At 34.3% G+C, this 17,541-nt stretch overlaps 1 protein-coding gene across 2 annotated transcripts in view; it reads left to right on the forward strand.

Moving 5' to 3' along the window:
• Window positions 1–17,541, forward strand: part of SLC26A7 (solute carrier family 26 member 7) — a 143,967-nt gene that overhangs the window by 102,926 nt on the left and 23,500 nt on the right. For both annotated transcript variants that reach the window (XM_015145681.3, XM_015145682.3), the window contains exons 12-15: window positions 6,005–6,111; window positions 7,116–7,182; window positions 10,242–10,379; window positions 13,160–13,208. In XM_015145681.3, the coding sequence (XP_015001167.2) occupies window positions 6,005–6,111; window positions 7,116–7,182; window positions 10,242–10,379; window positions 13,160–13,208 (361 nt within the window). The remainder of the gene's footprint in view (window positions 1–6,004; window positions 6,112–7,115; window positions 7,183–10,241; window positions 10,380–13,159; window positions 13,209–17,541) is intronic.

The following is a 17,541-nucleotide window of genomic DNA, read 5'->3' on the forward strand; positions in this document are numbered from 1 at the left end:
TATGACAGTCACCATATTGAAATATAATTATTAATATGAAATACACATTTTCTCTTCTTCAGATCATTTTCTCTGAGAAATTTTGGGATATTATTTATGCTGGTGCCTACTTTCATAATATTCCTCCTGGGGCTCAGTATTACTGAGCTCCTACCAAAGTACAATGCTGGGCACCATGAGGAATGTGCAGATGAAAAAAGAACTGTCCAGTCTCTCCAGACAGTTATTTGTGGAGGAAGTAGACACAGAAACACTAACTTATTATGCAAGACAGGATACAACATGACCTGGAGGGAAAAGTAGGAGCTTAGTTTTGGGGAAAATAGAGGCAGGAACATTTAATTTGGACTGATTAACATGAAAGACTGTCACAGAAGAGCTGAAATATGAACTGAGACTTGAAGGAACAGTATTTTGTAGGCAGAACAAGAGGCCAAAATTAACCGTGACCTTTTAAAGGTGATATATGTTAGGTGGCTCATAGAAACAAAGAAATGAGAAGATGCAAACTTACTCAACAAGCTACTTGATTACCCTATGGTATTTGGCATGGGTAGAACATATAATGTGAGGATGGAAGTAGTGACAGATGATGCTGGAAAAGTTAAGAATGGGTTGGATTGGGAAAGGCAACTCATGTCTTACAAATATGATTTGATTTCATTATGAAGGCAGTGAGACAGCACTGAAAGGTGAAATAAGAATAAAATGTATGTATTAGAAAGGTCACTTGAGTAGTTTGAGGAAGACGGATCAAACTGGTGAAGTATACAGAAATTGGAGCACTGCTTTAGACCTTCGGGCATATAAATGAGGAAGGCCTAGACCAAGGCTGAGACCATGAAGTACAAGAAAAAATCAGAAGGAAAATATCAAAGAGATTGTATTTGTTAGTCCTCACCACCAGTTCATTATATAATGTGGATCAGTTGGAAAGACTTCTGAGTTTCTATTTAGGAACACCAGTGGAGGAAGATGGTATCATTCACTGAGTTATAGGATATAGAAAATTCTATTGTTTAGATGCATTTAGTGGTTACCTCTAGTCTTTAAAAAAAAAAAAAAAAAGATTCTCCTACCCGAGTTATTTATCTCTTTGTTTTCTGTAGGTCACCAAGTAGTTTTCCACGAACTCATGTGTTTTATATTCCTTGAGATATTTCATTGTGACAATATCTGCTTGTTTTCATACTAGAAAGAAGTTTTTGACTGAGTGTAAAATGCTTTCTCTCAGGTTTTTTAAATCTTAACATTATCTTTAGGCATTGAGGGATAAAGTAGATTTTATCACTCATAATTTTTTTGTTGTTATTATAAGTAAGCTTGTTTTTCTACATGGATGCCCAATGAAGTTCTTTCTTCTTACTCATGAAGTTTGGTACTATTATCAGAATATTACTGTGGTTGAGCACTCAGTTTCAAATTTCTGAGCATGACATAATCTTTTGATCTCATAATCAGGAATTATTTACAAAATTTTTCTTCTAATTTATCTTTGAATATTTTTTCAAATCTATGTATTCTGCTGTCTTTTTAGTGAATTTTCTATTTGTTTTTACTTTGTTTTCCTTCATATCTAAATATTTTCCCAGGATTATTTTGTTTTTCTGTGTAAGTGATTTCTTTGGACTAGTCACATATCTCCGATTATGTATTTCTAGTTGTGATTATCTTACTTCTTAATTTTAAACATGGCTTTTATTTTCATTCATTTTCTTTCCTATATTATTCTAGCCTGCCTGCTTTTTATCTCCTTCTGTTTTTCTGTTTTTCATTGATCATTCCTTCTTTGAATTTTTATATTTAAGGTTTTTTTCCTGAGATTATATTGCCTATTACATATCCGAATCTATCTTTTGCCTCTTATTCATTATTTTCTTTCTTTATTTTCCTCATTTCCATGAATAGGGCCCTTGATGATTTATTTAGAATTGTAATGCATTTTTTAGGGGACCTATCTGCTGGAAAACAACATAGGGAGAGCAGGAGGTTGGAAATGAGGTAGAGCAGCCCGCAGTTCTGATTTAGATCATTGAAGCAAAGCCTCAGAAATCACAGGTTCACTGGTGATCTCACGCTGTTGTCATCTCTCCATTCTTCATCTTGTTTTACTTCCTGCAGTCACCTTTACTTAGGAAGTCAGATTGTAAGTGATACAAATGGCCTTTCACTCTGCAGTCCTCTGGTATCAAATAAATCTCTATGGGTACATTTCATTTTTCTCTGGTAGCCCATCTTTGACCTTAGAACTTAGAAGCTGTTGCCCCTAAAAGCTCTTACCAGATTATTGTACAGAATTTTCAGGATTCTGGCATTTAAGCAAAAATCTATACTTGATTGAGCTCTGAGGATAAGTTTGTTGGCTTCGAGTGTCCTCCTTGATTATCACCCAAATTTCACAGTATTTGGCAAGTCTATATCGTATTTTGTAGTTAGAAGTTTTGACCATGTTCTGGCTTCATTGATGCTGATTTTTTCCCTTCTGTATTCACATTTTATATTGTTTTGGGTGGATTTTAATAGAGGAGGGTTGAGTTAAAATGCCTTTAATATACTCTCTAAATCTGATATCCAAATCTATACTTAGAACATTAATTCTAGCAACAGTATGGCAGGTGGTTTACAACGCAGATAACAAAAGCAGAGAGTTATGTAGGACACTGTCAAAAGAGTTGACGAAAGGAACAGTGTGAACAAAAGCATCGTTAATAATTTGAGAAAAGGATATGAATTGAGATATTTTTTCTTAACAATTTATAGAACTTGTGAAATGATTGGACAGGTAGATTAAAGAGGAGGAAAAGTAAAATATGATTCCATACCTTCTGATTAGAGTGTATTGAAGGATATTAGTGTTATAACTGAAGGAGAACATTGGAGGAAGGACAGATTCTGGGGTGAAGTTAATGAGTTCGCATTTGGACATGTTAAGTTTGAAGGTGTTTGATAGCTAAAAATTGTTTAAGAGCTTAGAATTTGTAGTCTCCTACTTAGATGTGATAGTTAAATACTTGGAGTAAGTAGGCAATAGGGTGCGGGCAAAGATACGGTGTGAGAAAGGTGAGGTGGATATAGCAGGTGCATGATGATTCAGTGGGACATTGGGTTTAGCTTGAAAATAGCCTTCTGTGGTTGGAGTGAATAGGTATCTCTTAGTTGCCAAGGGATTCAACAGTGAAAAGCCATGGATTATTGGGTTATTGGGCATAGCATTCAAAGGATTATTGGACTATTGGGCACAGCATTCAAAGTATGAATATTGCACAGACTTTTGAGGATATAGGCTATATACCCAATATGTATAATGTCTAGATTACTAAATAGATGGACTATGCCTAGAATATCATGGAAGTAAAATTATCCAAGATATGGGTGTGTGTGTGTGTGTGTGTGTGTGTGTGTGTGTGTGTGTAAACTAATTTGAAGGTTTAAAGTTTAAAATATCATGTACATAGTCATCACATGGAAAATTAGAAACTGTTTCACCTCTTTACATTTTTTATTATGCTTTAAGTTCTAGGGTACATGTGCACAATGTGCAGGTTTGTTACATATGTACCCATGTGCCATGTTAGTGTGCTGCACCCATTAACTCGTCATTTACATTAAGTATATCTCCTAATGCTATCGCTCCCCCCTCCCCCCTCCCCACAATAGGCCTAACAGTTTAATATTGATGCTATTTTGAGTTGTTAGTCAAAACCCTCTTTGAAGTAATGAGAAAATAGTGTCCAAATGGAGACTCATTGGCTCAGAACTGAGTTTGAATAGCTGAACATTGGATACAGAATTCAGATCTGTAAAAATTTAATAATAGGGATCTGCCACAAAAACAGATAGTAGAATAGTTAGGCTAGGGGGAAGTGAGGTAATTTAGTAGCTGTTAAACTGTGCTTTATGCCGATGTATTTTCTACAAAGACAAAGGATTGTGTCCCCTACTGAAGGTCAACACTGGGGTTAGTTTGTGTTTGGGGACTGTGAGTGCCAAATAGGGAAGACAGCAAGTAGGAACACATAACAAAAATAAAAAATAGGGGCCCAAGAGTCAACTAATTCTTGATAACTGTGACAACTAGCATTTGAGTCTTTAACAGGAATTATTACAGAATGCTATTGGGATTTATTCTAACTAATGGAACTATTTATTGGTCTATGTTATTAATTTCCATTTGATATTTTTTCAAAGCTATAAAGGTAGCCCCAGGAAATAAGTAAGCATTTGGAAAGCCCAACTTATAATAGATGATGTTGTGGGAGAGTAAATATGCTTTAAAAATAGAACCAGATGGTACCAAAATTTCTGGTTGCTCTGATGAATTCTGGCCTCCAGGCTCTATGGTTTTTTAAGTGGCAGGGACCAGGATCCTTAGTTCCCTATGCCATATTGAATCGTGTGAGGATGGCCCAGAGGAATTAGACTTATAAAGCTTTTGGTGAGGTATTATTCTGCCACACTTGGGCAGATTCAGTTAGCATTTGAGAATGAGTGAAACTCAGAGTCATCATGGGAAGCTAAAATAATGGTCAAAAACTTGCAGCCTTGTTTTCTATATGATTAAGTATAGCATAATACACCAGGAAGAAAAAAACACTCTATATATAAACAGAAGACTCAAATGGCTGTGTGTTCACCTGAATAAAGAAAAACCATCTCAGCTGGGAATGCATAATAAGTAATAACCTAGCATTACATTTGTAGATGATGGATCTTAACATGACATTCATTTAAATTGTATTTTCTCTTTTACTCCAGAATGTTTGTTTGTCCTACATCAAAAGGAATTTTATGGATAAAATTCCCTCCATTTGCTTCCAAGGGCTCGGCTTTTCAAAAAAACCTGTTAAGAATCACTCAAACTTAGTGTAGATAAATAATCCAGACAAAGGAGAAGCATTTCAAAAACAGCAAAAAAAAGAGCCCTTTAGAAATATTTATTTCAGACTTGTCTGAAAAACATTTACACTCCTTCCCTCCCCAAGATTCTGCTATTTTTAGAATACAGAAACGCTTCTAACTTCCTCATTTGTGTATGGAATTAAAATATGTTTTCAAAGATGTTTTAAAGTAAAGTGATAATATAGCTATTGGGACAGAAATAAACAAATTTAGAATTGCAGTCAGAGGCAAAGTGCCGCAAGTTTTGGGAGGAAAAGACAGAGGTTAAAAACATTGTTTGTTTACTGTTTGATAAATGCAGGATTTAGTGTTAAGAAAATATAACCTGTATTTCACAAATTATTTTGCTTTTAAATATAATTTTTCAGCACTAAGCTTAGAAATTCCAACTATAATACAATATCTTTTTGCAAATTATAATTTTAAGTGGTGAACAAAACAGCAATAACTTTGGTATTCCAACTAAAAGAGAATTAGAGTTTCATGTAATCTTTGGAAATGTTCCCAAAAACCAAGTTGGCCCTGATATTTTAGCTTTCATACTGAATGGCCCCTTACAAATAAAATTATAATGATCTCTATAGTGATTGATCTAAAAGTGGCATTGGCAGCATTGTTTGACTCAGTCATTTTAAAATTAGGCTTCCTGAGCCTTATGTATTAATAAATGACATTAGTTATTTTTATGGCAGTCCTAGAAGACAAAATATTGTTGAGAATGACCAAAAATCTGTACACAATTGCTTGTAATAATATTACATTAAATGAGAAAGCAGAGGGAAATCATGGCATGCTTTTGAACCATACACATCAACCAACTATTTACAGATCTTAAATATAGTGTTTGTTGGGGATTGAACTAAGGGTTGGCAGTGTCTGGAAATAAAAGAAGAAACTTTTCCCCACCTCTGCTGCTGAGAGTCTGATGGAGCAGGATTTGTTTCTGTATTTCTGAACTTCTATTTACCACTTGTTAAGTAGTATCTTCTTGCTGAGAGATCTGGTCACAAGAGTGTTAAGAATACAATTGTGAAGAACTTAGCAATCATGAGAAAGAAGTGAATTCCAAAGGATTCACAACTTCTGTTTCTTGTTTCTCTTTCAGGGCATATGGGTCAGTACATATGTATTTACAATATGCTTTGCTGCCAATGTGGGACTGCTGTTTGGTGTTGTTTGTACCATAGCTATAGTGATAGGACGCTTCCCAAGGTAGGACCCTATCTAAATGCTCTGTTTATTCGGACACAGCAGCAAAATACATGGTTACTTGCCATATGGTACTTGCTAGTTACTTTTATTTCTGTGTAACATATAGTACTACAATCTCATGTTTTTCTTGCTGTCAGAGAACTAGGGACAAACAGATAAGAAAATGTTTTATCTGCATATGATATTTAACAATGTTGATATTAATGAAGATAAATAGCTTCTCAACATTATAAAATAGAATATATAAACTCTTTTAAAATAAATAAACCCCTTAGCCTTATACTGCATTATAGAGAGATTTCTTTAAATTAAGTGAAGATAGTTAGTAGCTAATGATCACAAATCATTTCACAATATAATTAAATAACTTCAGAACATTTTATTTTTCAGAAGTCAGATTCATCTATTTTCTAGATAACTTATTGAGAAACACACTGTCTTTTTGTCATTTTACTGAAAATTTATAAATCATTTCCCTAGTCTGACCAATGCTTTTTCTGCTTTACAAAGTATTCATCTGGGAATAATGTTTCTATTTACTTCACATCCATCTTTCCCTTAAAGTTATTTGTGACATAATGTATTCTAAAAAATGTTGTTTTATCTCTATAGAGTCTTTCTTTATAGAATTTATATATTCAGATTCAATATTATCCAGTCCTATCTTGCCATTGATTCTTTCTTTTCTTGCTTTTCATTAAAACAGTATTTTATCAATGCTGCATACTCTCTTGCCTTTTCTCTTTTATAATTCTTCTTTACTAATCTACATGTAGTAGCTTGGAGAGATGGGACTCTGTTTATATGCCTCTGTTGTTAACCTCTATCCCCAAATATCCTAGAGATATAGAGATTTACCAATGTCCTCTTATGAACAAATGGGTTATAGAATATAAATCATTTCAGACACATTCTAGTTATTAAATGACTACTTTTGGTTTCTTCATTGTTTATATAATGATTAGGAAATGACTTGTTTTGTTTTCTATCTGCTTTAATTTTAGAGCAATGACTCTAAGTATAAAAAACATGAAAGAAATGGCATTTAAAGTGAAGACAGAAATGGACAGTGTAAGTTTAGTTTTACTTTTCCTTTATGCAATTGTTAATCATTTTGTGGGTGAGATAATTTTAAGATATCACAAAAATTAGATAAATTATGATAGTTAAAAATATAATTGTTTTTAATTATTATAAACTTCGAATGGTACATATGTGATCACAATATATGTGGCAAACGACATGCAACAAATCAATAGAACAAAAGAAAATCTCTTTGGATCCAGCATTCAGATAAAAGTGTACCATGGTTCCTAGAACCACAGTTCACTGTAGAATCATGGTCAAGATTGATTCAGGCATTTGGACACCTCTTTTTCATTACTGAGTTGCATAAAGTAATCAAACTAAACTGATAGTCTATTCTGAATTAAGTCATGGAGAAAGATAGAAATAGGAAAGGGAATGAAGCAAATTTGGTTCATGGTATTGCTTTTTTTTTTTTTTTTTTTAACTCAGTCAACTGTGTGTTAGCAGAGGGTAATTCAGTCCAATGGCTACAGAATGCCAATAGAGTTGGTTTCTTACACAGTGGGAACCTTTTTAAGGACACAACTTGTATAAACAGTCTTGCTCTGCTCATGCTTAGGAAAGTCAATTGATTATGTCTGAATTCTAGTTTGTTGTTCTAAAGGATGACTATAACAGTTTAAAGTGAGGGGGAAAATGTTGACTTGAAATATTTTTGCCAATTAAAAAAAAATTGCCCTCATTTTGAACCTGCTTTGTAAATGTTTGACTAACCTTTTTCCCTTTATTTTTCACATACACTTGTTTCAGTATCTCATAATTCCCCTAAGGATAGAGTAAACTGGCCTCCCACCAGAAGGACCAGTGTCAGGGTATTTCCAAATAGACTGGAAATAGGAAGTAGCATCAGGAACCCTCTGCAGCACCCAAGGGAATGGCTTATGTTTTTAATACTATGGAAAGATTTGTTTCACAGAGAGCTATTTGGGTTCAGGGCCTTCCAGGGTGTTCTAGGCTCAAGTTTTCCACCAACTTTGCCTTTTGTTTCTTTCCTTAATTTTTCCATGGGAATTTAGTGCTTGTGCAAAGCCCCAGACTGACTTTTGGGCCCCTGAAGTCCCCTGTGTATCCACACCACAAGTACACATGTATTAGCCCTGACCTCCTTACCTTTGAGACTGAATTTGGCTTTGGATTTGACTATTTTCAGCTTAAAAATCACTGTTTAATAAATTGTCTAATCCTTAACTTTTTCTTGGGCTAAACATGTAGAGAAGTGAATGAGGGGATTTGCAGGAAGATGAAAATGCTAGAAATTTCTCCACATCTTTAAGTCTTGATTGATTTCAGTCTAGTCACTGACCTGAATAATAACTGTTTCACATGGAGATTTAAATTTTATTATAATATTACATCTCTCTAATTTCTCAATGTTTTTTATAAAAAATAAGAGGGACAAAACTAAGATAAAGCAAGAGTTGAATGTAAGTTCTCAGGTGGAATTTTCACTAAGTTAAAATAATCTGTCATTTATCTTTTCCATTTATGCACTCTTCCACCTCTTCTTCATGTGAAATGACCCTTCGTGATTTGAGAGATCTCTTCCCACTCAGTGAATTTAACCCCACTGATAATTTCTTTTCTAGAACAATTTGAATCTCTATTCTTTAACAAATACATTTTTTTCATATTAACTTAAAGCAGCACACTGGCACAATCACGTAGTTGTCCAATCTTTTGGCTTCCCTGGGCCACACTAGAAGAAGAATTGTCTTGGGCCACACATAAAATACATTAACACTAATGACAGTTGATGAGCTAAACAAAAATTGGAAAAAAAAGTCTCATAATGTTTTAAGAAAGTTTATGAATTTGTGTTGGGCTGCATTCAAAGCCATCCTAGGCGGCATGTGGCTCACGGGCCACGGCTTGGACAAGTTTGATGTAGTGTGATTAGAGGATCAGGCTAAGCTTTGGTGCTTTGGGATGACTAATATGACAGGCCTAAGAGTTAATTTTTATTTTTTGTTTCTAAGAGGTTTACTCTTGTCCGAACATTAGTTTGACAACTTAAGGTCGGTTTGTTTTCTTGAGTTATTTGTTGCAAATATCCTCACTTTGCAAAGTTCAATCAGTTTTGTAACTATAGGAGCTTTTTGAGATTTTCTAGTTTAAACATTTGTCCCATTTTTGGAAATGAGGGAACTGAGAGAAGTTAAATGAATTGTCCAAATTAACATACTTAATATTTTCTTTCTTTCATACTTCTGTCCTCTGTCTGTATGCATCGCTATTCTTTGCATCTCCTCTTCTATGGAAGTAAAGCCTGAAAGAGTATTGCTTACTTAGTTGATAAAGAGTTGTCATTTTGTAGAATTTACCCTCCTCTCCATTTCTAGATCAGACACTTGCCCCAAAGGTCATAGAGAAGACTGTTTTAGTTGCACATCACCAAGTGATGGGAAAATGGGCAAAGCAGACACCTTTTGTGTCAAAACTTTTCCTTCTTCCTTTCTGCATCGCTCACCACATCCCGGCAATCCAGTCCCTAGGCCTGCCCAAAGTGAAATTATATTCCTACTACTACCTGTAGGTCTCTGTCTTCAAATTACAAATATTCATCACTTGTAAAGTATTTCAGCTGAAGGAAAGCTATGTCATTATGAGGTAAATGACTGATGGTTGACCCGTTAGGACACATTTTCATTAAAAAAAAAATACTGATGGTTAAGTAAATTAATTTTTAATTGATAGATTGAATAAAATAAATACTTTTGAAAGGATAGGACTTCCTTGAACTCTTTGGATAGTCTAGGCTACTGCCTCCCGAAAAAACCAGCTAGGAGGAATAAGGGCCACTTTCTGAAATGCTGCCAACTTATCTTGCCATTATTAATGTTTCTTAGTAAACAGGAAATATGTATTTCCCCTAAGGAAGTGTGATAGTACATTAAGGCCTCTAAATACATTTTAGTAATCAAAATGTTAATTGAGAGATTGCTCATAAAACTGAGTGACATTTAGACCTGATTGTTTGTTGGCTATAATTCTCTATTATTTAATTCAGAGTTCTAAATCTGTTTCTTTTTCTCCTCTAAAAGGAAACCCTGCAGCAGGTGAAAATTATCTCAATAAACAACCCGCTTGTTTTCCTGAATGCAAAAAAATTTTATACTGATTTAATGAACATAATCCAAAAGGAAAATGCCTGTAATCAACCACTTGATGATATCAGCAAGGTAGGATCAGTGGTTTCATTAGAATGTCATACTACATGTAACCTTATATCATGACAATAAAACGTGTATCAAGTAAGTAATAATACGTCACACAAGTATTTCGAGACCTCTCCTTTTAGCAAAACCTACGATTATTTGATTCTTTTAGTTGATTTTTAGGTAATCACTCTCTTGTTCATTCATTCATTTATTCAGCATATATTTAATGGACATGAGTCGCAGGTACTATAGCACTGAAAAGAATAAATAAGACAAATGATCTAATTTAATGGATCTCTTAACCAACCTCCAAAGGATTTTTTTTCTTTTCTTTTCTTTTTTTTTTTTGAGACAGAGTCTTGCTCTGTCGCCCGGGCTGAGTTCTGTGGCGCCATCTCCGCTCACTGCAAGCTCCGCCTCCCGGGTTCACGCCATTCTCCTGCCTCAGCCTCCTGAGTAGCTGGGACTACAGGCACCCGCCAGCAGGCCCGGCTAGTTTTTTTGTATTTTTAGTACAGACGGGGTTTCATGGTGTTAGCCAGGATGGTCTCAATCTCCTGACTTCATGATCCGCCCGCCTCGGCCTACCAAGTGCTGGGATTACAGGTGTGAGCCATCACACCCGGCCAAAAGGATCTTTTTTTTTAAACCAAAAAAAGGCATTAGAACTAACTCTAAACGTGATGGAATATGATAAATGACTTCAGAGATGCATAAACTCTTGCAATCATTTTAATAATATTATTATAAAATTCCAGAATTCTTTATCTCCATTTATACTGTCAATTAACAGAGATACTGAATCAAATCTGCATCAATATGATTTAATATAAATAAGCTATCTATTATCATTTGAATCCTTAAGCCCTCTGTAATGTTAGAAGTGTGGACTTTGAGGCCAAGCTGCCTGGGTATGCCACTTACTACCTGTGGAAATTTGAGTTGTTGAATCTTTGTTCTTCAGTTTTCTCACATGTAATTGAGATGATTAAATGAGTCAATGAAGGCAAAGCATTTAGAATAGTGCTTGTCCTACTCAACACTATAACATCTTAGTTAGCATTATTAGTTTGGTTGACTACTGTCTCCGTGAAACTTTCCTTGACTCTTCTAGAGCACAAGGATTCCTTTTTTTTCTTGTGTCCTTGAGCTACTTATTCCCAGTGTTTTAGGTACATAGAAGATCTTGACCCTCCCATTTCTGATGTCTTAGGAGCTGTCCTGAACCACATTCTTGTCCCTTACAGCTTCACACTTCTGCCTTTGGGCCTTACCCTAATTTGTACCATAGAAGCCTTACATACAGGATCAGATACGTAATTTACAGGGGCCCAGTGCAAAATGAAAATGTGAGGTCCCCTGTTCAACAATTATTAAGAATTTCAAGATGGTGACAGAATATCATTAAACCAGATTGGAGACCTTTCTAAGCGTGGGCCCCTTTTGGGAGGAAAACTATAGAGGTAAAGTGCCCTTCTCATCACACTGTATCAAGGGTACCTACAACCAACATGATTTATCAACATGTTTATTCTACCTTGATCACCTGGATAAGGGAGTGTTTGCCAGGTTTCTCCACTGTAAAGTGACTCCCTTCTCTTTATTCTGTGCTCTCCGGAAGAAAGTCACTGTGTGCAGCCCACACTTAAGAAGCATGGAGTTATGATCCACCACCTTAACGGTCGAATATCTACATAAATTATTTTGAAGTTCTTTTCCACGGGAGATTTCAGATGAGGTATTTTTAAGACAAGGGAAAGGAAACTCAAGTTCACTGAATATCTCTCAGGGGCCAGTCCCTTTAGTCAGGCTAACTTAATCATCACCAGCCCTGAGATGTAAGTGGCATTACCTGAATGTTACATAAAAAGGGAGGTAGAAATCGAGAGAGATAAAATAACCTGATGGAAATTGTATAGCTGATAACTGTGAGTCAGGCTTAAAATACATAAGCTGTGGCTATAAAGAAGAGAAAACAGAGGTTCTCTAGTCAGCCTTTAAGATAAAAACTCATCTTGTAAGAGAAGCAGTGTAATGTAGTGGTTGGGAACAAGAGGCTTGGAATTGGAAGGGCATGAACTTTGGTTCTAACCCATGCTCTTACTAGCTTTGTGACTTTGGTGAAGTTATTTAACCTTTTTAATCTTTGACTCTCTTATATAAAAAATAAAATTTGTCACTTCATACAATTTTTCTGAGGATTAAATAATTAGTGTGAAGTCCTTGGCATACAGTGAGGACTGAAGATATATCAACTGCTATCATCATGATTAACAAAAATAGCAATAGTACATTATTTGTGAAGTAGATAGCACATGATCTCGTTAGAGGCATCAATTATTGTCAGACAAGATTAACTGTAGGATATAGAGCTGTTTTTTTGTTTGTTTTTTAATCCAGCATTTTCATGTAGTGGTAATATATATGATCAGTGGTTCTCCCTCTTAAAATGCAATGTTAATAAAGATGATTTCTGATTGAATATGCTACTTTAAAAATGTGCAAATGTTTAATTTCTAATCCAAAATCAAAACAAACTTAGTCTTGCAGGAAATATTCTGAAGAAGACAGTCTTACTGATAACATAAATTATTTACTGAATTGCTATATATTTAGAATTAATTATCATTTTATTATTTCAAAGTTTGTTTTATACATTATTCTGAAAAGAATGCTAGTGAAAAAAAATTTTGGAGACTAGTTTTTTGTTATTCTTTCTAAATAAAAGAATGATGTGATTTTCTTCAGACAGAAGTAAAATTTTATGACATTTTTCTTCTTAATGTTTGTTTTTATTTTAGTGTGAACAAAACACGTTGCTCAATTCCCTATCCAATGGCAACTGCAATGGTGAGTTAGCTTTAAGGAAAAAGAAAATCTAAGTGTTTGACTTGAATATAGACCAGAGAATAAAATCTTCCCCTTCTCCTCATCTGCCTCCCTCCTCTGTTCTTCTTCCTCTTTTCTCCTAATTTTCCTCTTCCCTCTACTCTCCTCCTCCCTTCTACTGGCTTTAGCTGAAGCTTATGTTACCAAATAAGCACTAATACTTTTATCTGCAGAAAATAGATTTAGCCATTTGGCTCCTTCTCCCTTCTCTTTCTTTCTCCCTCCTCCTCTCCTGTCTTCTCCCTCTCCCCTTCACTTCTACTCTTCTTTCTCTTCCTCCTCTGTCTTCCTTTTTCCTCCTTTTTTTCTATTTTCTCCATCTCCTCTTTCTCTCTTCATTCTTTTCTTCCTTTTTCTCTTTACTTCTTCCTCTTCCCTATTCTCTCTTCAATCTCCTCCTCTTTTCTTTCTTCTTCCCTCCTCTCTCCTTTTCCCTCTCCTTCTTCTTCCTCCTCTCCCACCTCTTTTCCTTTTCTCTCCTCTTTCCTCTCCTTCTTCTTTTCATTTACTTAAATGTTTGACCCACAAATTGAAATTCATGGCATTAGTGTAGTTTTAATATGGATGAGGATTTATCATGAAATATATCTTTGAATACATTTTGGATCTCCACCCAAAACAAACCAGCAATTTAAAGCTATTACATGTTCAGATTTTCCTGCAAAATCAGGTGACAAGAACAAATATTTTGATGGTGGATGCTTATTAAATTACCAGGTCAATGTTCTCTAGAAGTTTAATTATCTTTCATTGCAAACTGATGAATTGATGTGACCGTTGTCTCAGTATAGAGAAAATTAAAAGATATACAAAAAAATATGGATGAGAAGTGTTGTGATATTATAACAAAATGATAACAAAAGAGTTGAAACAAATTTGTATATTTTTTAATTTGATATTTACTAAGATTAAAGCCTCAGTGTAGTTAAATTATTCATAATTGTGACTTTTAGTTAATATAAAAGGTTTTACAAAAATCTCTTATTTTTTTGTATCATGCAATATTTGCTTAGCCAATTTCTTCTAAGTAGGTGGAAATAAAAGTGATTTTTATTGGAAGTCTTTGACAAATATCTAGTTGTATTACTTTTTATTTTGAATTTTTGGAAATAATTTCAGTTACAAATGTGTTAGATTTTTAAAAAGTGTTACTAATGGAATGACATCTATTACCTTAAACATGTGCTTCAAAATAACTATATTCTTTTTAGCATGGAGCTAAAGAAAGAACATGAGTTTTAAAAGAATGAAGTGGCATTACATTTTTCTGTTATTAGATCACAAGTTTGAAGAAATAGGTCGATGCTGAAAATTCAGGGTGAAAACTGGATTTTTTAACTTCTCTTTTTCTTAATAAGGGGAATTCAATTATGAATCCATTTTTTAAATTTACTTTAAATAATTTTTATTTTATTGTAGATTCAGGGGAGACATGTGCAGGTTTTTATTATGTTGGTGTATTGATTAATACTAGGGTATGGCTTCTAGTGAATCTATCACCCAAATAGTGAAAATAGTACCCAGTAGGTAGTTTTTCAACTTTCTCCTCATCTTCTATCCTCTCTACTTTTGGAGTTCCCAGTGTCTATTATTTCCATTTATATGTCCATGTGTATTTATTGCTTAACTTCCACTTATAAGTGAGAACATGTGGTATTTGGTTTTCTATTTCTGAATTAATTCACTTAAAATAATGACCTCCAGCTCCATCCGTGTTGCTGCAAAAGACATAATTTCATTCTTTTCTATGGCTGTGTAATATTCCATGGTGTATATATAGTACATTTTCTTTATCCAGTCCACTTAGGTAGATTCTATGACTTTTCTATTGTGAATAGTACTGTGATAAACATAAGACTGCAGGAGTTTTTGTTTGTTTGTTTTTGTTTTTGATAAAATGATTTCTTTTCCTTTGGGTAGATACCCAGTAGTGGGATTGCCAGGTTGAATGGTAGTTCTCTTTTTAGTTCTTTGAGAAATCTCCATACTGTTTTCCATGGCGGAGGACAGGGTTTGAACTAATTTACATTCCCACCCACAGTGTGTAAGCATTTCCTTTTCTCCATATACTTACCAACATCTGTTAGTGTTTGACTTTCTAATAATAGCCTTTCTGACTGGTGTGAGATGGTATCTCATTTGATTTTGATTTGTATTTCTCTGATGATTAATGATGTTGAGCATTTTTTCATATGTTTGGTGGTCGCATGCATGTCTTCTTTTGAGAAGCATCTGTTCATGTCCTTTGCTCAGTTTTTAATGGGGTTATTTTCTCTTTCTCACTGGAGTTCAAATTCCTTATAGATTCTAAATATTAGTCCTTTGTTGGATGCATAGTTTGCCTATATCTTTTCCCATTCTCTAGGTTGTCTGTTTAATCTGTTGGTTGTTTCTTTTGCTGTGCAGAAGGCCTCTAGTTTAACTAAGCCCCATTTGTCTACTTTTGTTTTTGTTGCATTTGCTTTGAGATCATAGTCATAAATCTTTTGCTTACACCAATGTCCAGAAGAGTTTTTCCTAGGTTTTCTTCTAGAATTTTTATAGTTTCAGGTCTTACATTTAAGTCGTTAATCTATCTTGAGTTAATTTTTGTATATGGTGGAAGTAGGGGTCCAATTTCATTTGCCTGCATGTGGCTAACCAGTTTTCCCAGAACCATTTTTGAATGAGGAGTCCTTTATTCATCTTTAATATTTGTTGATATTGTTGAAGACCAATAGGTTATAGGTATGTGGATTTATTTCTGGATTCTCTATTCTGTTCCATTGATCTATGTATCTGTTTTTGTACCAGTACCATGCTTTTTTGGTTACTATACCTTGTAGTATAGTTTGAAGTTGGATAATGTGAAGCTTCTAGCTTTGTTCTTTTTCCTTTAGGATTGCTTTGCCTATTTTAGCTCCATTTTGGTTCCATATGAAGTTTTGAATTATTTTTTCTATTTCTGTGAAAAATGATATAATGTATTAGGAATTGTATTGGATCTGTAGATTGTTTCAAGTGGTAGTAATTTTAATGACATGGGTTCTTCATTTCCATGACCATGGGACGTTTCTCCATTTGTTTGTGCCATCTGCAATTTCTTTCATCAGTGTTTTGTAGTTCTACTCGTAGAGGCCTTTCATGTCCTTGTTTAAATGTGTTCCTAGGTTTTTGTTTTTGTTTTTGTTTTTGTTCTGTGGAAGTTGTAAATGGGATTGAGTTCTTGATTTGGTCTTTCAGCTTTGTTGGTGTACATAAATGCAACAGCTTTTGTGCATTAATTTTGTATCCTGAAACTTTACTGAATCATTCATTAGTTCCAGAAATCTTTTGGAGGAGTCTTTAGAGTTTTCTAGGTATAGAATTGTATCATTTGTAAAGATAGATAGTTTGACTTCTTCTTTTCCTATTTGGATATTTTTTATTTCTTTCTCATGCCTGATTTCTCTGGCTAGCACTTCCAGTACTTTGCTGAATAGGCATGGTGAGAGTGGGCATCCTTGTCTTGTTCCAGTTCTAAAGGGGAATACTATCAGTCTTTGCCCATTCAATAGACATAGACTGCTTTTATTATTTTGACATATTTTTCTTTGATACCTAATTTGTTGAGGGTTTGTGTCATGAGGGGATGTTGGATTTTATTGAATACATTTTTCTGAATTTATTAAGATAATCATATTGTTTTTGTTTTTAATTCTGTTTATGTGGTGAACCACATTTATTGATTTACAAATGTTGAACCATCCTTATGTCCCTGGAATAAAACCCACTTGATCACAATGAATTTTTGTTTCTAATGTGCTACTGCATTCACTTTGCTACTATTTTGTTGAAAATTTTTGTGTCTTTGTTCATCAGGGATATTGGCCTTTAGTATTACTTTTTTATTGTGTCCTTACCAGATTTTGGCATCAGGATGACACTGGTTTCAAAGAATGAGTTAGAGAGGACTCTCTCTTCCTCAATTTTTTGGAATAGTTTCAATGAGCTTGGCACCAGTTCTTCATTGTATGTCTGGTAGAATTCGCCTGTGAATCCATCTGGTTCTGGACTTCTTTTTGGTTGGTAGATTTTTTTTTTTTATTACTGAATAAATCTCATAATTATTTATTGGTCTGATTAGGATTTCAATGTCTTCCTGGTTCAATCTTGGGGGGTTGTATGTTTCCAGGAATTTATCCATTTCCTCTTTGTTTTCTAGTTTGTATGCATAGAGATGGTTACAGTAGTCTCTGAGGATCTTTTGGATTTCTGTGCTGTCAGTTGTGATGTCACCTTTACCATTTTTCATTGTGCTTATTTGAATCTTCTC

Source organism: Macaca mulatta, chromosome 8 (genome assembly GCF_049350105.2).
Source record: "Macaca mulatta isolate MMU2019108-1 chromosome 8, T2T-MMU8v2.0, whole genome shotgun sequence".
Classification (NCBI taxonomy): domain Eukaryota; kingdom Metazoa; phylum Chordata; class Mammalia; order Primates; family Cercopithecidae; genus Macaca; species Macaca mulatta.